Consider the following 27,927-nt stretch of genomic DNA (forward strand, 5'->3'; position numbering starts at 1 on the left):
TCCATCGTCATCATCAGCCTATTGGCACATGGGGCAGTGCAAAAGGACTGGTAACCATGCCGACTAGCATCAGTTAGGTCGATCAAGGGTGCCTGCCCCTAATTTTTCCTGGTAGATGGTGCAATATGGCTGGTAACCGTCTTCATCATAGCAACAGGGGGCTGAGCTCCATCAGCCCCCACCCTTCATGTGTAAAGAAAAGATTCAGTTGCCCCTGGACTAGCAGTGGGATGCTGGGCTCCTCTCCTACACACTGCTTAATGTCCTGTCTGGACTATCATAGCAGCTGGAGGCTGCCTTCCACTCGTTTCTCACTAACAAGTCACTGTGTCATCACACAAGTGGGGGGACAATGCTATGGTAGCCCAGGAAGGCTGGGGGAAGAACAGAATGAACAGGTGGGGTTGTTGCAGGAGCACCCACTGTGAATAGCATACAGCTGATAATTTCTGCAGGATCTGACACAGAGCAGCTGTGCTCTCTGGTTCTATGATACAGTGGTTCTCTAGTACACTTGCCCATATTCTAGGCAGGACTGATTCTATTTCTAGATACCAAAAAGGAGGGATTGACTCAGGGAGTCATTCCCAATTTTGGCTTTTGCGCCCCTGGCTGATCTCAGCCAGGGGCACTTATGACAGCAGCAAATGGTGCAGTGCAAAAGGACTGGTAGCCACGATCATCTTATTACCAATTTATGGTATGGTAGATGGTGCAATATGGCTGGTAACCATCTCCTGCTATCATGCAAAAGCAAAAGCATGCTGCTGTGTAGCGCTGCTGAATCGCCTCTGTGAGCGGCATCTAGTACACATACGGTGACAGTCACAAAAGGCAAAACAGGCTCCATGATTGCCATGCTATGGCATCTGCCAGGGCAATCCAGGGAAAAAAGGCACGAAATGCTTGTCTGCCGTTGCTTTCCCAGCGGAAGGAGTGACTGACGACATTTACCCAGAACCACCCGCGACAATGATTTTTGCCCCATCAGGCACTGGGATCTCAACCCGGAAATTCCAAGGGGCGGGGGAGGCTGCGGGAACTATGGGATAGCTACGGAATAGCTACCCACAGTGCAATGCTCCAAAAATCGACGCTAGCCTCGGACCGTGGACGCACACCACCGATTTAATGTGTTTAGTGTGGCCGCGCACACTCGATTTTATACAATCTGTTTTGCTAAACCGGTTTATGTAAATTCAGAATAATCCCGTAGTGTAGACGTACCCATAGACTTTCTCTGTGAAACGTCTATTATCCTTTTAAGTGTTTTTAAAGTAATTAATATTTTTCTTTCCCATCCCTGAAGGGAATCTCATTAATTTCTAATATGTTTGATATTATATACCACATTAACTTCTAAAATGTTGTAAATTCTCAATGATTCTAAATTGTTCCAAATTATTTGTTTAGGTTTCTCCTTACTTTTTAAAGTATGTTTAGGTAATCTAGTGCTTAATTAATTTTTGGTACCATTTTGAGTAATCTTACATTAATACTAGTTAATACTTTAAAATCGGGTATCTACATGTTAAAATAATGGACTATGATCAATGATAAAATATCATTTAATCAGATTTCTAACAATATTTCATTTGACCTGTTTATAGATCTTTTATTTTAGAAAATAGTTACATTTTGAAAACAAACTCTAAAATCCACTTAAATGTCTCCTAAAATAGTAATCTGTAAACGGGCCGACTCACCCCTGCCGCGCCTCCTGCTGGTCGGTCCCGGAATGTCCCTCGGTCCGGCCCTGGAGCGCCCCCGGCAGGCTGGTGACCTGCCTGTTCTCTGGCCCCGGCGTCCCTCCCTGGACCCGGTGCCCGCTATCTATAATTGGGTCTCCCCCTCCCAGGGGAACCCCGCGCTACTATCCCCGCCTTGCCTCAGTAGTGGCTACTGACAGTCATGGTCTAGCCCCACACCCTGGGGCAGACTGCAGTATCAGCCCACTCATCACAGGCAAAGGGGGTTTGGACCTGCTGCTTCGTCCTACCCCTGGGCTGCCCTCTGCAACCCACAGTACCTATAGGCCCTTTGCTAGGCCGCAGCCTGGGGCTTTCCTGGCTAGAGCTTCCCTGGCTCCTCAGCCTCTCCCCCAGCTCTGCTTCCCTCAGGTATCTAGCCTCCAGCTAAGCAGCCAGGCCCATCCCTCTCTGCAGGCAGAGAGAGACTCTGTGGGCCCCTGGCTTCCCTGGCCTTTTATAAGGCCCTGCTCCTCAGTTTGGGGCGTGGCCCCCAGCTGCAGCCACTTCCCCAATCTGCTCAGCCAAAAAGCCCCTTCCCAGGGCTGTTTTTAACCCCTTTAGGGCCGGAGCAGGGTCCACCCTGCTACACAATCCTATAGGCAGTAAGATATTAAAATACATTGCTATAAAATATTTTATTTTTATGTCATAAAGATTTCTAAATAAAGAATGCATATTTTAATGTAATTAACTGAGAACCCTGATTCTACAAAGACTACTTTTCTGAAACAGAACATTGAAGGTTTACCCATATCTTAGACTTCACAAGAGAGGAAATAGCAGTGTGTTAGACTATTGTCAAATTAAATAATAAACCCTTATTTCTGTTCTTTTTGTGGAGAGAAGCTTTTATGTTTTCTGGTTTGTATTGATGCAACTGTGAAGATAGAAAATTGTTATCTAGGATTATTAGTAGTCTCTGAATTCCTAGTTTTCCGCAAATTTACATATGTGAATTATTTTTAATAACTTATCAGAATTTTTCCAATGCATTTACATCTGTTTTGACCGAGAAGAGCCAAATGAATGACCCAGGGACCAGAAAACATGCCACGAATGGAGTTATAAAAACTCCATTTTACCAGGGCTAAGTTATAAGACTGCTGTAGACCAAAAGAGCTTTGTATTTATTTATTTATTTAATTAATTTCTTGTTATATGGATGAGTCATTTGTTTTTGTCTCTTTGTCCATAGTATTAGGGCGTGATGAGAGTTTCTTCCTCCTCCTTTGTCCTTTTTATATATTTTATATGACTTGGAGGTAGAAAAGTGAGAGTTCCATCTTTCAAAACATTTGTGTTACTTAGTGGATGTGGATGGAAAATAGTGAATTGAGTGCAGTAGGAGTTACTCACTGTCCGAAATAGATTGCGGTTCGATCAGCTTTATATTGGGAGAGGAAAATCAGGCAGGACCAGAATAAGGTGCAAAGCCAAGTGGCTGCGTTTATTTGGGGGAAAGTTACAACTTGGGCCAAGGGAGAGAGGCAATTTTTAGCTGGGATGTTGTTAGGCAATATAAACAACCCAAAAATCATTAACTGTACAATTCTATACTGCTCACTGCACCACACTGGATAGGCAGACACACCAATCACACAAGATGGGAATCGGGTTCGTCAGGGCGGTGCCCGGTGCAACACAGGAAAGAGACCTACAGGCCACTGCCTCAACCGCCCTTGCTTTCACACTAAGGGTAAACCCAGAGTGTGGTGCGGCTGCAGTTGGGCAGATTCCACTCACACAGACCGGGGGACAGGAACCCCTTGGTCAGCTAATCCCCAGGTGGAGACAGCTCCCAGACACAAACATTCCGGACAAAGACAGAGCAGTGACTTACACACTTAAAACAGTTTACAATAAACAATTTATTAAAACCTTAGAACAACTATACACCTAGGCAATTGTGCAATTATGAGCTCAATACTTTAATCCTTAACACTGTGTACACACTTGGTACTGGGTTAGGGAGGGGAAAAATAGGAGGCTAGATAAGCAAACTGCCAGAAATTAGAAAACAAATACCGCACTCCAGGCGCAGCTGACCAGCAGAGCAGACACCAGAAGCATGATGAGGTGCCAGGAACAGGTCCAAGGCGACAACGAAGACGACACGACACGAGCTAACTATACCGGGAGGAGACTCTGGCCGAAAGGTTGATCAGGTCCTTCAGCTGACACGCGGATACTCCACACAGATTTTGGGGGGAAACCTAATTTTATAGAAAGGGTCTCACTCACTCGTGTCAACATCTGATTGTTCCCTGGTTCCCCCTCCCTCCAGGCTTCGAGCTGTTGCCCTCCACGCCGGCAGGATTTGCACACGGCACACTGGGGTATCTGGGCAGAATTAGGTCTCTGTATACAGTACTCTGGAGTTGCTGGGCAGAACTAGCCTGACCTCCAGACGACCGGGCCCAAAAAGAGCGGGAAAATGCATACTACGGAGTTGCTGGGCAGAATCAGGTCTTTGCACACTGCACTAGCCTGACCTTTAGACGGCCCAACAGAAAAAAAAAGCAGGAAAGTACACACAGCACTTTAGTGTTGCTGGGCAGGATTAGGTCTCTGCCCTTTCCTATGCAACAAGAACCTGGTCCAAGATGGAGGCTGCCTTGTCCTTTTAACAGGACAAGATGGCCGTGGACCGACAATTGGCCATACAGAGCCATAACTGCGTATCAGGTTGCGACACTCACTAGGGATCAAAGTCTATAGTTTTGCTGATGAAAAGCCCATGAAGGTTTATGGGGGCAATGGAGGAGATTTTATGGCTGAATTCTCTGAGCTAGTGTCAAAGCTTCTGTAGGGAATGCTAATTAATTATTGTTCTTGTGTGTTTCAAAGTGCAAGTAGGCTTCAGCATGAATGGCTCAGTACGTGATTTGCCAGGAGCAAAGAACACTCTTTGTGTTTATATCTTACGCATTTTTATTCTTTATAATTGTGGATGCTGTTAGTCATATAAATGTCCAATCCTTCATTGAATTTGGATAAGTTCCTGATCTTAATAACAGAAGGAACTCTCACTGTCACAGGATATATTGTGTGTGTTTTTTTAAAAAGGTTTTTAATGTAATAATTTTAAAATTTATTGCCATTAACTTCATGTATTATTTCATATATTTTATTATGAGAGGAGAAATAGGAGAGTCTACTTTACCATCTCTAGCCTTTTATTACTGTATATCTAATAAGTAAATTAGAACTATATAGTCCTAATCTTGTCACATATGGAAGTCTTTCTATACCTCTGACCATTTCCATCATTCGTCTGAATCTTTTCTGTTTGTGCTATATGCTTTTAGTGGTAAAGTGACGAGAAATAAATGCAGAATTCAAAGTTAGACCAATATCAGTAATTTATATAATAGCCTAACCCTTTCCTTAGCCCTTCCTTACTATACACTGTCTGATTACCTATGCACATTGGACAATTCAATGAAAATATCTGTTCAACTGTATACATTGGAAACATTTTCATTTTCTCCATTGTGGAGACATAAATTAGAGGTTGACTATATAAGGAGCTTTACTTTTGTGATCATGCTTATTGAAGGGATTCATTTAGTGATAATGAATTCTTAACATTTCTTTTGGTTATACTATTCCTTCGAAAGCCATGTGTTAAGTCAGGCCTACACAACTCGTAAAGCGGCGAGGGCCATATTACTCCAAAGAAAACAACTGAGGGCCGAAACCCCCAGGCCCCACGGAAACACCCCCCCACCCCAGCGCCGCCCAGCCCCACCTCCCCGAAACACATCCCCCACCCCAGCGCCACCCGGCCCTGTTGAAACAACCTCCCTCCAGCCACCGACTCGCTACTTGCCTCCTCACGCCCGTCCCAAGTATAAAGCCTCGCCGCCACTGCCTACCTGCCCGCCCACTCGGTTCGTCATCCCCCCATGAAATATAGGGAGGGGAAAGGGGGGCAGTGTGAAGGGATTGGATGTGACTGTCCAACACACAAACATAGGGGCCGCAGGGAACCCAAGGGGTGGGTGGCAGTGTGATAGGGGCTGGGGAAGGGGAAGGTCCTTGGACCAGGGAAGGGGGCAGCAGTCGGGGCAGGGCAGGTGCAACACACACACACACACGTCTCCCCCTGGGATTTCCTGGCTGCTCACAGACAGTTCAAACCCACCCACCCCCGATCACTACAGAGGCTGCCTTGGGACCAACCAGCACAGTAGCCGCCCCACCCCCAACCAAAGGGAGGGGTTGGGGGGGTGTCTCGGCCCAGGCCGGGTGCCCCTCCCCTCGCTCGGCACTTCCGGCTCTGCTTCGTGCCCAGTGCTTCCCACCTCAGTGGGTCCCGGAAGAGATGCACCCACTGTACGCCAGGCGGGGGGGAGCGGGAGACAGAGACACATGCTGTTCTGGTCGTTAGAGTGGTTGGAGCGCGGGGCTGTGAGGCGAGGACCCCCCTGGGCAGGGGGCGAACCCAGCAGCGCTACTGCGCTACTTGCCCGCGAGCAGCACAGTGAGCCCATGCAGGCTGCATGTTGTGCAGGCATGTGTTAAGTGCAGTGTTGAATTGTCACTCAATTTGAAAAGCTCCCCAGTAAAGATCAGTGGGGTTTTTTTTGTTTTGTTTTTTTAAATCAATCATAGTCTTCCTGGAAAGATTCAAGATGGAGTCTTCTGTGAAATACAGCATGAATACCTTTTGAAATTCGAACTTAATTCTGATACCACTTTGGCTGATGTAATACAACTGATTTCAGTGGAATTATTCCTGAGTTACATCACTGAAAGGGCAATCAAGCTATGTCTACACTACTGCAGCATCAATGCTTCAGTGATCTATGCACCAGGGGTCCATTTAGCGGGTCTAGTGAAGACCCACTAAATTGACAGCAGAGCACACTCTGGTGCTCCACCAGGAACAAGAGGAGTAAGGTAGGTCGACGTGTGAGTGTCTCCTGTCAATGTGGCCAGTGAAGACACCGGGGTAAGTCTACCTAAGCTATGTCGACTCTAGCTATGTCAGGGATCGGCAACCTTTGGCATGCAGCTCGCCGGGATAAGCACCGTGGTGGGCCGGGCCAGTTTGTTTACCTGCCACGTCGGCAGGTTTGGCCTGGCTGCGGTTCGCCGTCCCAGGCCAATGGGGGCTGTGGGAAGTGGCGCAGGTAGAGGGATGTGCTAGCCGCCGCTTCCTGCCTGGAGTGGCGAACCGCGGCCAGTGGGAGCTGCGATTGGCTGGCTGAACCTGCAGATGCAGCAGGTAAACAAACTGGCCCGGCCCACCCGGGGGCTTACCCTGGTGGGCCGCGTGCCAAAGGTTGCTGATCCCTGAGCTCCGTTCTTCACGTAGCTGGAGTTGCGTAACTTAGGTTGACTTACCGTGCTAGTGTAGACATAGCCTCAGAATATGCCCCTAACTCTCTGATCATGGCTCTTGCCCAGAAGTTATAAAGCAATGCTACAGCATTCAGGAAGGACTAGAATATTACCTTTTGAACATATTGCTAGATTAATATTGCCAACCTCAAGAGATTAGACCCAAAATCATGATTTTAAAAAATATATTGTTGGGATTATATTTTTGATTCGTCTTTTGATATTTTTAACTCTCCCTAGCTCTTCTGTGTGTGTGACCATTAGTGTTGCCCACTCTCCTAAATGAATTACTTACAGAGATTTTTGGACATCTGCCCAGCCCCTGCCCAGCAGTTAATTCTGCTCTGCTGTTAGAAATGATTTTCGTAATAAATTTATTAAGGCTTACTATAACTCAGCTTCCACACAAGTATTCCTTTATTAGTCCGATGGCCAATTTGTGTTGGTTTTATATACAAAATACCAATACAAGCATATACATACTTATACTCCTAGCAACAAGACAGTTATAAGCATTGGCCAAAATACTTACAACAAGATCAGGAGCAGGAGATCTCGTCCCATCATGGCATGACTCCAGAGAGAGAAGGAAAAGATCTGACAAAGAAATTCCAAAAGAACCTTGCTTTTTGTACATTATAATATACCAGTGATTTCATTGCTATTCATTGGACCTTAGCCAAAACTAGGTGAGAGAGTGTTGGGGCTGAACCCTGGCCTGGTTAAGACAAGATTCGTGGCTGGCCCCTTTCTTTTCAGGGTTTCCTCCTTATCTTATTTTGCTGATTTTTCCCCTAGCTATTGAACTAAGTATTTCTTTCTAAACAAACGAATAATTGTTTACTTCACCTATTACCCGGCTAACCATGTTTTCTTTAGTTCTATTACTCCAGCCCAAACCTTAAATAAGATAACAATGGTATTTCAAGAGTCACTACAAGTTTAACACAAAACAACTCTTCTTTCTCATGAACACATTCCTTTTGGTCACGTGCCTTTGGCCTGTCACTCTAGCGAACATCCAAACCCAGTTTAAAACCATAGTTCACCCAGCTGTAATGTGGGGCTATATTCCTTACCTCTGCTTCTCATGGGGTTCTTCACTCCACTCTCTGAGGCCAGGGGGCAGCAACAGTGGAGTCAACTCTCCCCCTTTGCAGACTGGAGGGCAGCTATGGAGACTCTTCACCCCTCCCCACTTCCCTTCCCAGGCTGGGTGCTGCAGGGAGTAGTTGGGAGGAGCAGATGTGCTGTTCTGTCCCAGTTGCTCACAAGAGAGGGGAGAAGAGGGACTGGACCCGCTCTGAGCTGCTGGGCTCTCTGCTTCCTCCTTTCCTCCTGTGAAAACAACGAGCGGAGGAGAGAGACTCTTCTGGCTTTTGGCAGGGCTGAACTTTGTGAGGGAGCTGGAGCTTCCTTATGTCATCACAAGATGGGCTCCAGAACCCTCTGAAATCCTGTCACTCACAGTAAAATAAAGAAAATTGACAGTACTCCTTGATACACTGCAACTAGTCATTATTCACGATTTTCTGAGTGAAATATAGTTTGATCAAAGCAACAAAAATTATCAGTATGTAGCTATACAGCATATACCCAGGATGTTGCTGTAAAAATACATATAATATACAAAATGATTAAAGAGGCAAATATCTATCCATAATCACCTGTAAAACTATTGTGACTTGCTTAGTTTGAAAATATTGCTGGGAATAAGCAGTCTTTGATTTTTCTTGTGGTTTGCTCATATGAATGAGAGCCAAATAATGAACGTTATGTACATTTTGTTTCAGGGGGAAGATGGCTTAGTAGGTGTTCCTGGCCTTCCTGGTTCCAAGGTAAAGGCTTTTTAGTTTTGTATATTTGCATTTCTAAAGCTTCCTTCTTTTTCCCAGCTGTCCACTATCTATAGAAATTGGTCAGTATTTGAAATTACATGTAGGGTGTAAGATTCATTTCATGTGCCAGTGGAACTCTAGTACTGGGCCTCTGGCACCAGAAATGACACGAGAAATGCCTGTGCAGGCACAGCCGCCTGCATCTGTCATTCTGCATTAGGAGCTTGGAATCAGTTGGCTAAGCCTCAAAATTGGGCTATGCCAGCCTAGCTTGGAGATGTGCTTATTCAGAAATTCAAAACTATCCTTTCCTGGTGAAATCCCAGGGAGGAGGAGGGTGACAGTGAGGTCACTTGCTGTCTTCCCAGTTGAAATTTCTCTTTGGTGCAGCATTCTCCAATTTATTCCTGCCCTCAGAGAGCTCACATGGTATTAAGTCTCCCTCAGGAACAGGGCCGGCTCCAGTCCCCAGCGCGCCAAGCGCGCGCTTGGGGCGGCATTTTGCCGGCAGGGTGGCAGGCGGCTCCGGCGGACCTTCCGCAGTCATGCCTGCGGGAGGTCCACGGGAGCTGCCAGACCAGCGTCCTCCCCAGGCACGACTGCGGAGGGTTCGCTGGTCCCGCGGCTCGGGTGGACCTCCCGCAGGCATGACTGCGGAAGGTCCGCCGGAGCCGCCTGCCGCCCTCCCAGCGCACCCTCCGCAGGCGCGTCTGCAAGAAGTCCCCCGCAGCCGCGGGACCGGCAGCGCGCCCCCTGCGGCATGCCGCCCTGCTTGGGGCGGCCAAATTCTTAGAGCCGCCCCTGCTCAGGAAGGCTGGACGCACTTCAGCACCTAGAACCCAGGATGGGTGCCTAATAAATCAATTTATTTTGGGAGTTTGATTGTGACATATCTTCAGAACACTAACAGGGGTCACTACAAAGCAATACATTGCATTCCTTACACCCTATGGGCTGATTGTGCTGCCTTGACCACCACCTCAGTGCTTTCTGTCCTAAAAGTTTGGATGAAGCTATGTTGCTTGTTGAACTCTCATTACACTGTTTGGCTGGTGTTACATATTGGCAGTTTGGGTAATATATTGCTAGCTGTGATTAGATCAAATTATCCATAAAATGTAATTTTAAAAGACTTGTTAACAATAATACTCAAGTTTTAAAGAACAAACTTTTCTTCAGTTTTTTTGACAGGAAAGTATAAAACTCATGCACATGATATTGTTCTATGTTTAAGATTTGTATTTCCATGTATTCAGCAGTTCAACTTCATTCATTTAGATGTTTTATGTCACTTACATACAACTTTTATTGTTAACCTCCTTCATAAGTGATGATAAATGAGCATTATTTTACATGTAGTAGATCTTGGGACAGGCAATAGACCTCAATCTGAACATATACATGCAAGCACAGTGGTAATAAACACCCAGTAACATATTCTGGTACAGTATATTATTAAAAAAAAATGAACTCTGCTACAAACATGCCTTCATTCTTTTTATATTCTTGAGAAAGCATAATCTTTCTAGATATTGGGTCAGGAATTTTCTAACCTCAGCTGTCTCACGCTGCTTGAAAATGTGACAAATATGTTTGTTGTACTCGTGAACAGAACATCGTAACAGCACCAAAATGCTCAATTAACAAGACATAAGATGACCCCAAAAGATTTAATTCATAAAAAGATGCATGTTTATTGTAGGCAGGGCTGATGGCACTTTAGAAGCTATTGAAGTTGCTTGACACTTCCCACTTCGAGGGCTTGTCTACACTACCGCATGGGGTCAGTCTAAGATACACTATTCACATAGCTGAAGTTGTGTATCTGAAGTCAACATACTTAAATCTACTTACCACGGTGTCTTCACTGCGGTAAGTTGACAGCTGATGTTCTCCTGTCAACTCTGCTTGCGCTTCTCGTTCTGATGGAGTACTGGAGTCGACGGAAGAGTGCTCAGCGGTCAATTTATTGCATCTTTACTAGATGCAATAAATCAACTCCCGCTGGATCGATTGCTGCCACCAATCTGGCAGGTAGTGTAGACAAGCCTTCTGACTTTGCTTTTCAGTTGCTTATAACTTTGCCAAACTCTAAGCATTTGAGCTGAAATTTTCATCCCCGTCTGCTTAGGCTGAAAGCTTTTGGAAAACTTCAGCAGTTTCCAAGAACAAAGCTAGGGGAAAACATTGTTTTACCCATGTTAAAAAAAATTCTGGTGACCTTTTCTTTAAAAAGTTAAAGTGCCCCCATATCTTGTAGCGGAGACTTGAAATTTGGCAAGAGGGTGACTGTGTCTGCCTAAATTTGGCCAAGTTATAAGCTTTTGAAAAATCACTGTGTGCACACACTCAGTAGATACTACTTCAGTTCTTAGCAGCTAGAAACGTGGATGATTCCATCCTCAGTGAGCATGCTCAGGCCTCTTAAAGCTCCTGGTATTGATCAGGCTGTGCATGTGTTATCCCCATGGCGTTACTGCACGAGCTCCATCCCCCTCATGGTTCCTTCGTGTTACAAAGCAACTGAGCATGCAATAGTATATGCCTATGCAATCTTAATTTGGGCCTTTTGTTTGTATATATTATACTATCCTTAATTTAGAAGTTGAAAGGTGTGTCATGAATGAGGCAGGAGACTGCAGGAACAGAAAGGTTAGTCTCAGGGTAATATTCAATTGCCTTAGAGCAGGGGTGGGCAAACTTTTTGGGTTGAGGGCCACATCTGGGAGGGCAAATTGTATGCAGAGCCTGGGCAGGGGGTTGGGGTGCGGGAGGGAGTGTGCTGTATGGGAGGGTGTGCGGTGTGCAGGAAGGGGCTCAGGGCAAGGGATTGGAGCAGAGGAGGGGTGCGGGGTGTATGAGAGGGCTCAGAGAAGGGGGTTGGGGTGCAGGAGGGGTGCAGAGTGCAGGAGGGGGCTCAGGGCAGGGGTTCAGGAGGGGTGCGGACTGTGGAAGGGGGGGGCTCAGGGCAGAGGGTTGGGGTGCAGCAGGGGGCTCAGGGCAGGGGGTAGGAATGCAGAGTGTATGAGGGGGCTCAGAGCAGGGAGTTGGGGTGCGAGGTGCAGGCAGGGGGCTTAGGGCAGGGAGTTGGGGGGCAGGGTGCAGGAGGGGTTTGGGCACCAGCCCAGTGTAGCTTACCTAAAGCGGCTCCAGGGTGGCAGCGGCATGCACCAGGGCCAGGGCAGGCTCCCTGCATGCCTGCCCTGGCCCCACGCTGTGCCGCTCCAGGAAGAGCTGTGGCCCCTGGGGGAGGTGGGCCAGAGGGCTCTGCGTGTGCTGCCCTTGCCGCACCTCCAGGTACCCTGTTCCCGGCCAATGGGACCTGTGGGGGGTGGTGCCTGGAGGCAAGTGCAACGCTTGGAGTCCTCTGCCCCCCTGCCTGGGGGCTCCAGTGCTGGACGCTTCTGAGAGCGGCGTGGGGCCCGCAGCACCACAGGGGCAATTCCGTGGGCCAGATTGAAAGCCCTGAGGGACTGGATCTGGCCCGCAGGCTGTAGTTTGCCCACCCCTGCCTTAGAGTATTGGATTCTGTACTTGCCTCTGCCAAAGAGTTCCTATGTGATGCTAGACACCTCATTTAAACTTTCCACAGATGGTCAGTACTTGTGTGTTCCTCATTGTCTGAGTGCCTGACTTGAGACCCTGGGATAATTCGCAGATTGGCTGAGCACTCAAGGCTTCAACTGAAATTAATGGGAGCTTTGCTTCAAACACATAAAGTATGATATAATGCTAAATACTCTGAAAAATCAGGCTCTAGTTGTCTCACATTGGGCACCCTTACTCTCTCTGCGTCTCAACTGTCCAACTGTAAATTGAGGATAATGCAACCCTGTCATGCCACGGGGGTATTGTGACAATAATAATTTGTGTGTGAAGCACTGTTACGATAGTGATGAATGCCATAGGAAAGCTCACAAGGAAACTACTTCTTCAATGCAGGGTTTGAAAATTGTGCGGCGAATAAGATATAGGGCCACTACTGAATAGTGGTGATAAAATAAAATATTGAATAATTGCTCACTGAGTGGGCACTGTCCTTCCTGTGCATTGAATGAGACAAGACATTTTATCCTGTGGATAAAAATGGTATATAATTATGTAATTAAAGGTATATGCTACATTAAGGCTAAACTAAGATTTCCTAAGTGCTTGACTTTGCAACCTTAATAATTCTCTTAATGTAGCTTTTTGTGTGCAATATGTATATATTTAGTAGTATCTTTTACTGATAGATATGGTCTAAACCAGTTCAGAAATGGCTTCTTCCAGTCCTGTGGTAGGTGCGCTCCTGTGTAGGCTACCATTTTGGAACATGTGCTTTAGGGGTAAACTAAACTGGTTTGGTTAAACCAGTGCAACTTTTTATGTGGGCTTGTTTATTTCTGTTTATCTTGCACCTGCAATAAGCCTGGCTTAAATGGATATCCTAGTGTGTATGTAGAAAATTGCATTGGCTTTACTAAAATGATATAAAATCACTCCTTTAGTTATTTCAGTTGAACTCTGTGTGTAGACCAAGCTTTAAAAACTAGAAATAGCAAATTATTCCACTAACATAGCACTATTAAAACTCCCGTTGAAAGAACAGGGCTACATATTTAAAGGAGTCTGAGTGTGGAAAGAAAGGAGAGAGTCTTTTAGATATCCTGCAAATGTTCATTTGCATGAACATCTCTAAATCTACTGTTGCTAAGAAAAACACATTGTAGGCAATTAATAATCACAGTGGGGAATAAATGCATGATGAACCCAGAACTGTTATGTGGTTTACTTCCACTTGTCATCTGGTCTTATTGTCTGTCCACACATTTCATGATACTCAGCTTTTTTGCCTTCAAGAAAATTGCTGTTGGATGCTTTCATGCTTGAGTAAGTTGGGCATAACTTTCCTATCCTATTTATATTTATTTATTCCACTTTTCCCTTACCTGCTGTCTTTGTTTGCTTAACTGTAAGCTCCTGTGGATAGAGATTGTCTTCCAAATGTTTGGAAAACACATAGTGCACCAGAGATGATATTGGAAATAACTAACTAACGCTAGTAGCATCATAGATGTTTGATAAAATCTAAGAGCTCAGATTCTAGCCGTAGGGAAAATTGAGAATTAGTTCAATTTCTACTGGAAGAGCTGCTCACCTACCCACATTTTATTTGCACAGGTATCTAGTTTGTTTTGGGAACTTATATGATTAATTTGACATCTTGTTTTCACAGTCACAAAAGATTTGCAATCTTGCATCTGATGAAGCTAAATGGAGGAAATGCCTTTTTTGTAGGAATATATCAAAGATGCATAATGGGACATATATATCAGAATTTATATCAGAGAAACAAAAATGAAGAAACATTTCTAAATTATTTTAACAAACACCACATACACATTTTCCAGCAGAAAAGCATGAGCTGCTATCGTAGCTGGACTAAGTTCTGCATACTTTATCTTAGGCATACTACTAAAACTGACATATAAGCTGTTGACTTCACCAACCACATCAGCCAAAACAGTAAGAATAATGCAGCCACCACAAACAGCTGCTGGAAAGCCCTGAACTATTTGCTGGTATATGAATCTGTGCATCTCAAAACTTTGAGCTTGATTCCCCATCATGATGTAGCTCATGATGCTGTGTCAACTGAATTATTTGGCAACATACTGTAAATAGGAAGCTTGCATGTTGTAGCCTACTGTTTCACCTACCCTCATTTAAACTTTAGGCTGCTATATAAGGGAATGGAATTCTTCAAAAGGTGAAGTTAGAAGGGGAGAGAGGGCCACATCTGGGAGGGGAATCAAAATGGGGAATTTTTGCAGTAAAGTGAGAGAAATACCATATGCTGCGATTTGGGAGATTTCCATTTTCTTGATCTCCAGATCTATAGACTTCATATATGCCATATCAATGCTTTGGATGTGGATGCTAAGAAAGAAAGATGAAATGAGAACCACCTCCTGCTAGATGGTTTTGGGGGGTGTGGAGTATGGAATCTGTGTTTGGATTAGGTAGTTTGCATGTTCCTATACTTGAAGGAATTGCATTTTGATTGCATTTCTCATTAAATAGGGTGTATGTTGTGGCATTGCATCCCATATTCTTCATAGTAATATCATTATGATATGATTATGGCATAACTACGATGTATTTTATGCAAGATAGATCATGTCTAATATCCTTGAAAAGGTTATGATTCACAGAATATGATTATCATATTTGTATGCAAGTATCATTTTGGTATCTGAAGTTAGGAATATTGTCTATACATCTATTAAAATGTGTTTACACCTGGGAACACCCATTAGGCAGAATGCAGTCAGTCTAGATGGCTGGCTGGCTGGGAAGGGCCATTAGGGAGAATAATAGGTTCTAGAAGAAACTAATCTCCCACTGGGGAGCCTTCCTGAGGACGCTAAAAACAGGAGTTATGTCTACTGTGACCCTACAGGGTCATGTGACCAAGCCACCTGGTACTGGACTCCATCTTGGAATACCAGTGTTTCTCCACTAAAAGGTGTGGGAACTAAGCCTGGAGACAAAGGGTTCCTGCCATATGCAAAAGCTATTTAAAGCAGGGGAGTGACATTGTGGTTCTTCACTGACGCCTCACCCAAGGAAACTCCTGAAAATACCCGAGGAAGAAGGACTGAACTGGGGGAAGGGCTGAACCCAGGCTAGAGGGATTTCTAGCCTGTGAAAGGAGTACCTGGGGTTTTAAGCTGCAAGCAAGTGCAGCTTGCTCTTTAAGAATCTCTGCAGATGGCTTAAATCATCATTTAGGATGAGAATTTGCTACTCGTACCTGTCATAGGTCTCACCCCCACTTAGAGCTGTTGGGTTCCAAAATGGGGACCTGCTTGGACTCCTCTAAACGAACATCCTAGTTTAGATCTGGTAAAAGCTGCCACCACCCAATAAGGTACGTGTATTGGGACACAGTCCTTCCCCAAAATCCTTGGGGATCCCAAGAGCCCCAAATCCATGGAGTTCTTACACCCAGGAGAAATAAACCATTCCCCCCTGCTTCCTCCCCCCTCCCTTTTCCTAGGAGAGATACCGAGATCCACTACAGAGGGATGCTTCCCTCCTCCCCTTTCCCTGAGAATCCACCCAAGGAAAGATCAACCAAGTCCTTTATAGAAACGATTTATTAAAGAATAAAAAAGAAAGTCACTGTCTCTGTAACCAAGATGGAACAATACACAGAGTCTAACCTATAAACCTGGAGAGCATTCCCCCTCCCTCTTTCTTTCTCAGTAAAAGCAAAGTAACAGCAAACAGGAATAAAGAATTTCCTTCAGCAAACACACAATTGCAAATGTAGAAATCAAATTATAAGACTAATCCACCTTTCTAATTAATACTCACTATTGAATAGTAGGAACTACTCCAGGAGAACTTGGAGACATGTCTGGCCTCTCTTAGATCCAAAAAGAGAACTCTCTAACAAAGAACACAGACAAAGGCTTCCCTCCACACTACCCAGGCCACTGAAAACCTGGATGGAAGTCTTGTTCTGTCATGGACATCTTATGTTACCTTGGGCAAGTCACTTAGAGTGGGATCTACAAAAGTTCTTAAGTACCTGACTCCTGTTTTTAGGCACCACTGCTATCCACAAAACTCCTGCTTAGCTGCCATTGAACCCATAGGCGTCTTGCTTAGTGCTTAAGTTTTTGCTGTAAAAGTTCCCTCAGTGCTTATGTTTCTACCTCTGAGCATGTGCACTGCTACCTCACTCTAGAACACCAGGCACCTATCTCCCACTTGAGCCCCAGAGCAGTTCATGAACCAGGAGAAAGATGGTTGTCAGAGGCCACCTAACTCTACAGAAAAGAGCTAGGGAGGTGAAGGGTGGGAAGCTCGAGGCAGACCTCCCTTATAACCTTTAGCCTCGTGGCTAGGGTACTCACCTGGGGACTCCCACCTGCTGTCTGAGGAGAAGGGATTTGAATAGAGATCGGCCATCTCTCAAGTGAGTGCTTTACCCATTGCTTATGGGATATTTTGATGTGGGGCTCCCTCAATCTCTCCTATTTAAGTAGTTCTGCTTTAATTAAATGATTGGATAATTAAATATTATTTGGGTCAGAGAAAATATTAGCATGACTTTATAGCCTGGTGGTTAGAACACTCACCTGACAGGTGGCAGATTCCTGTTCAATCTCTTCTCCTCATCAGGCAGAGAGGGGACTTGAAAACTAGGACTCTCCCACATCTCAGGGGAGTACTGTGACCACAAGGTTTAGGGGATATCTTTCTCCTCTCACTTCCTCCTCCCACCCCCCAGCCATTTTGTGGGGAATGTGCCTATTGGATCTGGCCCTGCACATGATTTAGGCAGATAAATGCCTGTCTTTCCCTGATTTGTGAATCACAAGCAGAGATAGGTGCCTCCCTGCAGCCCAGACTTCAGGATCTACCTCTGAAAGAGGAGCAGAGCTTAGTACACACCCTAGTTGTTGTGATTTCCCATTGGCTAACTTAGGCCGTTCCCTGTCATGCTGGCTTTGTGGATGACATTCTAAGCTGCCTATCTCACTCCATTCATGGTATAGGGAGTGTAGGTGTCTAACTCAGGCTTTGTGGATTGTAGTGGTGTTCCTGTGTTTTTTTCTAGGCACATGAAAGTTAGGTGTTGTGATGCTCAACATGGCAAAGGCTAAGTCCCTTTTGTGGGTCTAGGCCTTAGGCCTGGTCCACACTAGGACTTTAATTTGAATTTAGCAGCGTTAATTCGAATTAACCGTGCACCCGTCCACACCATGAAGCTATTTAATTCGACATAGAGGGCTCTTTAGTTCGACTTCTGTACTCCTCGCCGACGAGGGGAGTAGTGCTAAATTCGACATGGCCATGTCGAATTAGGCTAGGTGTGGACGGAAATCGACCTTAGTAGCTCCAGGAGCTATCCCACACTGCACCACTCTGTTGACGCTCTGGACAGCAGTCCGAGCTTGGATGTTCTGATCAGGCACACAGGAAAAGCCCCGGGAAAATTTGAATTCCTTTTCCTGTCTGGCCAGTTTGAATCTCATTTCTTGGTTGGACATCGGGGTGAGCTCAGCAGCACCGGCAACGATGCAGAGCTCTCCAGCAGAGGAGTCCATGCAATCTCTGAATAGAAAGAGGGCCCCAGCATGGACTGACCGGGAAGTCTTGGATCTGATCGGTGTGTGGGGCGAGGAGTCTGTGCTTTCGGAGCTGCACTCCAAAAAACGGAATGCAAAGACCTACGAGAAGGTCTCCAAAGCCATGAGAGACAGAGGATACAGCCGGGATGCAACGCAGTGCCGCGTGAAAATCAAGGACCTGAGACAAGGACGCAGGCAAACGGACGCTCCGGAGCCTGCCACCACTGCCCCACTAGTGACCGTGGACTCTGACTATGGTATAGTGTTGATGGCTGGTTCCTCGGCGATGTTCGCGGGTGGGGAAGATGAGGAAGGGTTTGTGGAGGACGAGGCAGGCGACAGCGATTATAACGCTGGTTTCCCCGACAGCCAGGATCTCTTCATCACCCTCACGAAGATCCCCTACCAACACTCCCCAGCCGTTAACCCGGACCTGAATCAGGGGAAGGATCAGTCGGTAAGTGCTTTAAACATGTAAACTTTTATTATTAATGGAACAGGAATCTGAACTATGTGAAAAGGAGGTCTATATATATGGGGATAGAACAGAAATCCTCCTGGGAGATCTCCACGAAGCTCTCCTGGAGGTAATCGAAAAGCCTCCGCAGGAGGTTCCTGGGGAGAGCTGCCTTATTGGGTGCTCCGTGGTAGCACACTTTTCCGCGCCAAGCTTTCAGGAGGTGTTCAGGGAGCATTGCCTCCCCGAGCATGGCTGCATAGGCCTCTGGTTTGTGCTGGCTTTCACGCAGCATGTGCTCTCTATCTCCTTCAGTGACCGTCCTCAGGGTGATCTCGCTTGGAGACTCCTGCATCTAATTATTTTGAATTACTGTAATGTTACGCCTGGTCCAAAGTATTATTAAAAAATCTCCAGACAGATGGCGTAGCAGAGACTCAGCACGCTGCTGCGTGACAAGCGTAACGGAAAGCCAAAGAATCAAATGGACGCTCATGGAGGGAGGGGGGACTGAGGACGCAAGCTATCCCACAGTTCCTGCAGTCTCCGAAAAGCATTTGCATTCTTGGCTGATCTCCCAATACCTGTATGGTCAAACACATTGTCCGCGGCGGTTCAGGGCATACCTCGTCAATGTACCCTCCTCCCCCACCCCCAGAAGGAAAAGGAAAAAAAATCGTCTCTTGACTCTTTTAAATGTCACCCTATGTGTACTGAATGCTGCTGGTAGACGCGATGCTGCGGCACTGTACTGTAGTATCCTCCCCCCCCGCCTCATGGGTGGCTGACGGTGCAATATGACTGATATCCGTCATCATCATCATCAGCCTTGCGGTAGATGGTGTAGTGCAATACGACTGGTACCCGTCCTCGTCATCAGTCCATAAGTAGACGGCCTGCTAACCGTCTTCATCATAGCAACAGGGGGCTGAGCTCCATCAGCCCCCGCCCTTCATGTGTAAAGAAAAGATTCTGTACTGCCTGGATTGTCATAGCAGCAGGATGCTGTTCTCCTCTCCCCCACACTGCTTAATGTCCTGTCTGGACAATCATAGCAGCTGGAGGCTGCCTTCCTCTCATTTCATTTCACTAACAAGTCACTGTTTCTTATTCCTGCATTCTTTATTACTTCAGCACACAAATCAGGGGACACTGCAACGGTAGCCCGGGAAGGCTGGGGGAGGAGGGAAGCAACAGGTGGGGTTGTTGCAGGAGCACCCCCTGTGAATGCCATGCAGCTCATCATTTCTGCATAATCTGACACGGAGCGGCTGTGCTCTCTGGTTCTCTGATACAGTGGATCTCTACTACACTTGCCCCATATTCTATGCAGGAATTATTCTATTTTTAGATACCATAAAGGAGGGATTGACTCGGGGAGTCATTCCCAGTTTTGTCTTTTGCGCCCCCGGCTGATCTTGGCCAGGGGCACCTATGACAGCAGCAGAAGGTATAATGCAATACGACTGGTAACCATCATCACCTTGCCAATGATGATTGTACCATGGTAGATGGTACAATATGGCTGATAACCATCTCTGCTGTCATGCAAAAGCAAATGAATGCTGCTGTGTAGCACTGCTGAATCGCCTCTGTCCGCGGCATCTAGTACACATACGGTGACAGTGACAAAAGGCAAAACAGGCTCCATGGTTGCCACGCTATGGCGTCTGCCAGGGTAATCCAGGGAAAACGGGCTCGAAATGATTGTCTGCCGTTGCTTTCCCGGAGGAAGGAATGAGTGACTACATGTACCCAGAACCACCCGCGACAATGAAATTTGCCCCATCAGGCACTGGGATCTCAACCCGGAATTCCAAGGGTCGGGGGACACTGCGATGGGGTGGAACAGGGGCAGAGTTTATGCTTTCCGGATTGCCTGCAGCAGGAGTGCGCACGAGATAGGTGCTGTGCATGCTCTTGTTCACAGACACAGACTAGACTGTGTTCATTGTTCGCAAAAATGTATCTTTGCAAGGAATTCACTCCCTTTTTCCCATCACACAGCTTCGACTGTCTCCAGACCTGCCACAGCATCCCCCTCACAGAGGCTGGCAAAGATTAGGCGGCGAAAGAAAAAGACACGGGACGAGATGTTCGCTGAACTTATGGGCTGCTCCCGAGCCGAGGCGGCCCAGCAGAGCCAGTGGAGGGAGACCCTCTCTCTGTACCAGCGCTCACACAGCGAACGGGAGGAGAGGTGGCGTGAGGAAGACAAGCAGGCGACTCAAACGCTGCTTGGACTAATGAGGGAGCAAACGGACACGCTCCGGCGCCTTGTGCATGTTCTGCAGGACCGCAGGCAGGAGGACAGAGCCCCCCTGCAGTGTATCTGCAACTGCCCTCCCCTGCCACAAAGTCCCATACCCCCCCTCACCCAAAATAACCAGAAGGAGGGGCGCCAGGGGGCGTTAAAACTGTCACTGCACCCCAGCAGAGTGCTCAAGTACCCAAAAGCTCTCATTCCCTAAATTTTGAGAAGTCCTTCCCTTCCAGGCTCACCCAAGCCCCAATCCCAGTTTCATCCCCTAACTGTCTAGTTAATTATTAAAAATACTTTGCTGTTAATTACTGTTTCCGTCATGTTTTTTCACAGAAGACTGTGTTTGAAGGGCGTGGGTGGGGAAGGGGGTTGGTAATTGCATAGGACGGTCACCTTTACCAGGGTACAGACACGGGGGCAGGATCAGCAGCAGGTCACACACACAGTGCAGTCAGTAGGCACCCTGGTCGGTATGGGAGGTGGTTTCCAGGTTCTGTGTGGGTGGGGGGGGACGTGACTTTGTAGCGGGGGAGGGCGGTTACAGATCTTATGCAGCGGTCCTTGTCCTGGACCGCAGAGTCACGCAGCAGAGGAATCTGTATCCATCCTCCTCCGCCACAAGGTCACATAGCCCCCGCACACAGAATCCTAAAAAGGAGGGATGGCAGGCTCCGTTGAAACAACCAGTCCAGCACTGCGGACCGCTCTAGGAGCAGGAGCCTGTCATTCCTCGAGTTTAGAGGCGGTCTTTACATCACCGCACACCCTACCCAGCACAGTCTGCGTCCCAGTTTCAACCCTTTAACGCAAAGTCATTAATAAAGAAACCTTTGTTAAGTAACAATGGAACATGTATTTTATTTTTACACGTGTGTTGGAAGTGGGGGAAACGGGGTGAATGGGGTATGTAACTGCAGAGGATAGTCAACAGTAACTGGGTAAAGAAACAGGGGCAGGTTCAGCTTCTCCGTAAAGAAACTGAACAGTCACAGGTCACGCTGCTCGCTGGTACTTGAAGAGTTCCTTGTCGCTGTCCAAGGCGCCTGTATAGGGCTTCATGAGCCAGGGCATTAGCGGGTAGGCTGGGTCCCCGAGGATCACTATAGGCATCTGCACATCCCCAACAGTTACTTTGTGGTCTGGGAAGAAACTACCTTCCTGCAGGCGTCTAAACAGACCACAGTTCCTGAAAACACGCGCGTCATGAACCTTGCCTGGCCACCCGACATTGATGTTGGTAAAACGTCCCCTATGCTCCACCAGTGCTTGCAGCACCATTGAAAAGTAGCCCGATTTCTCAGCAGCTGACTGTGGAAGAGGTGGACGATAAGGTGCGAGGAGGTGAAAACGGCCATAACTGCAGCGGGCTCCATGATCGCAGTGCTGTGGCGTCCGCGCTGTCACTGACCAGAAAAGTGCACGAACAGATTGCCCGCAGGCGCTTTCGGGGACGGAGGGAGGGCGTGATTGATGGTTCAATGACGACAGTTACCCAAAACCACTCTCGACACATTTTTTCCCCCAGCAGGCATTGGGGGCTCTACCCAGCATTCCAATGGGCAGCGGGGACTGCGGGAACTGTGGGATAGCTTCCCACAGTGCACCGCTTCCAAAGTCGACGCTGGCCCCGTTAGTGTGGACTCACAAAGTCGAATTAGTGTCCTTAGTGTGGATACACAAATTCGACTTCGTAAGGTCGATTCCACAAATTCGAATTAAGTTGAATCGAACTACTCTTGTAGTGTAGACATACCCTAAGTCTCTCTCTGCCTCATTCCCCATCTGCAAAAGGGGGATAATAGTACTTCCCTAACTCACAAGTATGTTTGTGGGAATAAATGCATTGAAGATTGTGTGGTGCTCTGGTACTGTGGTTATGAGGCACATATAAGTACCTAACATTGCCCAATTTAAAATCATGTTGGGGGAAGACCATGGAGGATATAGCTCCTGAGCTATGGAAAGTACAAACTACTTATGAGCTATGCTCTTTTTAAGGGCTGGGGTGTAACCAGCTACCATACCTCTTCAAAAGTACCAGTCAATTTTCCCCTGTTAATGCTTTAAAAGAAAATGTGTTATAGATTAGGAAAATTTAGTCACATTTAAAGTTGTTTGTTTAGGAACCGAGAGAGAGAGAGAGGGATGTTGTATTATCCAGTAATGGTAATAAATAACAGAAGTTACAATCAACATCTGTAATCATTAAAAATTATTATATGAGATTATTCAATCTCAGTTTTCTGAAATATGATTTGTTGCCGTTAGGATTTTTTTCTAACTCTACAGAGAGTTCTCAGTTCTTTGGTTATGTTTCCCATTCTTCTGCTCTGAAGTGCTTGTTGACTTATAAGTATTTCCCTTGCAGCTGTGCCATGATCTCCTTGAGTCTTATGAATAAACTTTGTTTGGACATAGGGACATGATTCCAGCTGCTGCTGCCACTCTTTATTCAGCTTCCCTTTATTTTAAGGTGACCATTTTAAAAACATGCACTCCCTGGTAGTAACAGTTCTTCATTGTGAAAACTGAGTCAACAAGTCTAAATTTGCCACTTTAGACATTAATTAATAAGAACCAATAGTTGTTCAATTTATTCCCTGTTTAAATGCTGACGGTATGCTTGGCTCTGAAGAAAATGCAGAAGGCATATTTTGCACTTAATGGAAGTTACAGTATACGTAGATGGTAGTTGGAGAATGTTTGTTTGACTATGGAGAAGTTTTCCAAAGGAAATAAAGGTCCCTTACCTTGAGCAATTTAAAACTAGATTGGGCAAAGCACAGAGAGTGAGTGTAGGCAATAATTTATACTGATTGAGGTGGATTAGGTTATTTTTTCCACCTTTAATTTCTATTATTCTTCTGAGGGCTACTGACATAGTGCTCTTACTCTGGCTAACAGGGCAAACGGACATTGTCTTCTTCCAGTATCCTAAGCCTCAGTACATGACTTGCTATTCACCTGAGATCAATCACTGGTGGGCAGAAGATTCCTGAACCTGTGGGGTGTGGTGTTTTTGTATATCTCACAACACTGCTCTGATTGCATTGGATCTGATTTCTAACAGACGCCAAGTGCCAAGTAATCAGAGCAAGTTAAACATCCTGCATTTATCGTAGGTCTAGCTACCCAAAAGGTAACATTATGGTTTATGGACCATTGATTTTTAAACAATTTGTATTATGTATATGCCATATACAACACAAATAAAGACACAGTCCCTACCCAAAGGAGCTCACAATCTCAATAAAGGACAGCACACACTGTGAGACCAGAGTGTGATGATAACTTAGAGCTTTCTTGCTCATAAACAAATGGGAGTGAATGGTAATTGTATTATATTAATGTAGTTAGCATTTGTGGGCTGAAAAGAATAAATGGGATTTCCAGCGGAATTGAAATGAAGAAAGGTAAGTGGTTAGTACACTAGAAAAGAATTGTCATTTCAGGGCCTCCTGATAGTATAGAAGAAAATATGAAGGTGAGAAGGACAAAAACAATTTGTAACTAGCATATCCTATTTTATTTATTTATTTTATTTTCTAGAAACTTATCCCTTAACATATGAGTCCTGCTTTAAGAACAATGAATAGTAAATTATTGAACCTCCATCCTGAATTATTTGTATTTGTAAATAGCAGTGTTTTCTGTATTCTTCTAAAAATTGGACTTTTCTCCCAAATTTATGATCTGTTGAACTTTGACTTTCATAGCAAACTTATTGACTTTCAGGTCTTGAAAATCCAAAAATATCAAGTGGGCAGCAAACACTAAATATCATTTCATTGTTGTGGATAGAAGCAACTATCCAGTTTTTTGGGTTTCATCTCCTGTTGTAACAGTCACGTGTTATTTGGTTATCTCTTTCCTTCCCAGTGCCTGCCCAAACCTTATGTACTGAACTGGTTCAGTCTTTTCAGAGGCTACATCTGGTGATTTGTGGGGATAAGGGACAAAGTGGCTTTCTAAAACCAAAACTGAGATGTTCTATCATTTAATAATTTTCTTTTCAATGCAAATGAATATTAAGCACAGTAAAGCTGAATTAATTTCCCATTATTCCAGTGCTGCTGTTCTGCAGCTTTATAAATGTATTAACACCTGTGACTCATGGTTTATAGTCATGATGTGTAAATGCCATGGTAATACGTGTAATGGCTCACTTACTAGACAACATTAGGTTGAGGGTGTTTTTTATTAAATACTTGTAAGTAGCAAGTAGGTTTGAAATTGCAGTGTTGCTAAATTAAAATAAATGTAATACTGAAAAATTAATTTTACTACTGCAAAAATCACTGTCACATCAGGATTTATCACATGGAATGAAATGTCAATTCAGACAATATGGCATGTGTTTTATACTGTTTAAAACAGCACCTGTGACTTTTAACAAATATGACACCACTATTCTTTATATTAAAGTGTGAGAATTAACTAAATTTTACACTTCTGTTATGCTGACTATGCAAGTCTGTAAAGATGAACATTTAAAACTGACGCAGTCTTCAATCTCTAAATTAATCAGGCATGAACTTGTTGGCCTTGATTCTTTGCTGGTCCAACCTCTGCTTGGGCACAATGAGAGTGGGAGCTGACAGGAAGCCCAATACACTCCCACTATTCTCAGTGGCATGATCCTGCTCAAATTAAAGATATGGGGTGAAAAGGGGCAGCTTTAATTTACACTTAGTAGAAGATCCATCAGAGACGGATCAAGTATAGTAAAGCCTTATTCTGTCATGCTCCTTCTTCTCCTGTTCCCACCCCCTGCTCCCCTTTACACTGTACAGTGGAGCCAAGAGAGAGCTGGCCCAGGAAGATGCTGAGAAGTGCAAATGTCTGGTTATTTTAAATTCACTTTGTGTTGTGTAAATGGTGCAAAGTGAACTTGGCAGGCTGCAGAATCCAGCCTGTGGCATCCACATAAGCTGTGCATCTAGGAGGAATGGACTGATCTCATGTACAAGGATACCTTGTATGGAAGTAAGTGGTTCTCTACTATTCTGCACTGTTTGTTCCCTTCTGTGCAAGCACAGTAATCCAAAGAAAGACACATTTCATGAAACTAGAAGGTCAGAGCTGTCATTTCAATTCATCTAATACTATTGCTATGGGCACTGTTATCAGTACTGGAGATTGTTGGCTTTATGAGCAGTGCAAGTATTATTCTTTAACATACAGTGAACCTGTCAGCACCACAATGAAGCCATAGATCAGCCTGTAAACTCACTTTGTTGTCATGCCATTGAGCCAAATAGTGTGCAAAAGTTACATTATCACTTCAGTTTATTTCTTATAGGATTAGTCTAAAGAAGAGTGAGACAATTTTGTTCTTTCAATATACTTTATTTTAACATCTACTTGATATAATCCTACTTTAAGGCACAAATGAAAAGAAGTTCGGTCTCATTCACCTTGTAAAACCATCATACAAGAAGGCTTTTAAAAAGTTTCAAAATAGTTTTTTTTAATGTTTCAAGGTTCTTAATGTGTAGGATCAAGGTAAGTACTAGGGAACAAATTCTAAACTCGTCTGTGGGAAATTTTTCATAAAATCTTTGCAATTTCTGATTTAAAAACTGGGGAAATATTGTGTTCTTGGCCTAGAAATTAATCCTATAATAAAAGATCCTGTACAGATTTTTTTTTAAATAATGCACATTAATAGTTCCTATGGTACCTTTTTCACTGACCAAAATTTTAACTAACCACTCCCTTAGCGCCATCCCTAGATTATCTTGCAAACCATGCTCTTTTTCTCAAGCCATAGTTTTATAATGGCTACTTGGCAGTACTCCCTCCTGGCTGGGAAAGGATATGGGGCAATTTGAACTTAATTAGACTGTAACTACATTAAACAGTTTATTTTCTAGTTATTTTTGTAGAATAAACTAAGACCGAAGAGTAAAATGCAAATATCTTCCCCCAAATCTTCCATTTTTATATTTCATAAGTTAACATTTTTTCTAACATATATGAAAATTAGAAATAAAAGAAAAAATAGGGGCAGATCCTCACCCTGTGGAAAGTGTCCTTGCTCTACTGACTTCAATAGAGCTATCACAACTGGACAATCTGAGGATCTGCCCCTCTGTCTTAAAGATGGCTATTTTTCTGTGAGGAAAATCTTCTTCTTACATCAAAAGCTATAAAAATGAAATATCCCTCACCTTGAACCTTTTCTTCCAGTCAGTATCCTAACTTACAAAAATTCCTTGCTGGAAAGAATTCATTGTGTTTCTTTGGTTAAAAATCCATTTGCCCCAAGTTAGATTCTGTTTTTAATCACTGGGACTTGCAGAAATATGAGAGAGACTGTATACATGAAGAAATAACAAGGTGAATAAACAGAAGATGAATCCTCTTTTTCCGTTAGGCATTTGACACAATGCAATTCAGTAGTTGGTGATTGGCATTCCTCTTCTCTACCAATGTACCCTTTGATTGGCTTTACTGGTCAAACACATGACATTAAAAACATAGCAGGATGCACTATTAAAATTCATATGGAAACATGAAAGACAAAGTGTGCATTCTAAAGGTCTGCACAGACCTACAATGAGGGGTGGGCTGGCTTTCACTCATATAGTTTATTATGCATCACAATTAAAAGATGTGATCAGTTGTGTTAACTATCAATCATACACATGCTGGGTAAAACTCAAACAAGGCTGGAGCCCATATATAGCTATTTGTAGCAGTTGTTGGGTTTAAAAGAAATTTGTCACCAAAACATTGAAAAAAAATTCATCTATTCTAGACCACCTTAGCAGCTTTGGACAATTTTTTTTTAAATTCCTGCTGCAGAGGACTTCTCCCTTAGCGACTTTAATCAATAATCAGGAATTTATCCCCAGGAAATATCAAATTAACTATTCACTGTAAGAGCTAAGGTTATTCAATTTGTACAGCTGTTCCTGGGTCCTGATTTGAAATCATACCAAGAGACATGTAATAATGTAAATAATATAAAGATCCTGTATTTTCAATATGTAGAAGTCAAACATTTTATTGTCAAATTTGGATACAAAATAGCTCTATTTGGACCTTTAAGCACAATTGAAGATTTGACCCAGAAGTGATCTGGACCAAAATGTTTTATTTCTAAGATATTTTGATTGAAAAAGAAGTGGGT

The 27,927-nt window shown here is 44.7% G+C and overlaps 1 protein-coding gene across 1 annotated transcript in view; it reads left to right on the top strand.

The window, feature by feature from the left end:
* Nucleotides 1–27,927, top strand: part of COL19A1 (collagen type XIX alpha 1 chain) — a 332,926-nt gene that overhangs the window by 88,613 nt on the left and 216,386 nt on the right. Inside the window, 1 exon segment of the mRNA XM_045008597.1 lies at nt 8,894–8,938. Coding sequence (XP_044864532.1) covers nt 8,894–8,938 — 45 coding nt within the window.

The sequence above is a fragment of the Mauremys mutica genome, chromosome 3, assembly GCF_020497125.1.
Source record: "Mauremys mutica isolate MM-2020 ecotype Southern chromosome 3, ASM2049712v1, whole genome shotgun sequence".
In the NCBI taxonomy this organism is placed as follows: domain Eukaryota; kingdom Metazoa; phylum Chordata; order Testudines; family Geoemydidae; genus Mauremys; species Mauremys mutica.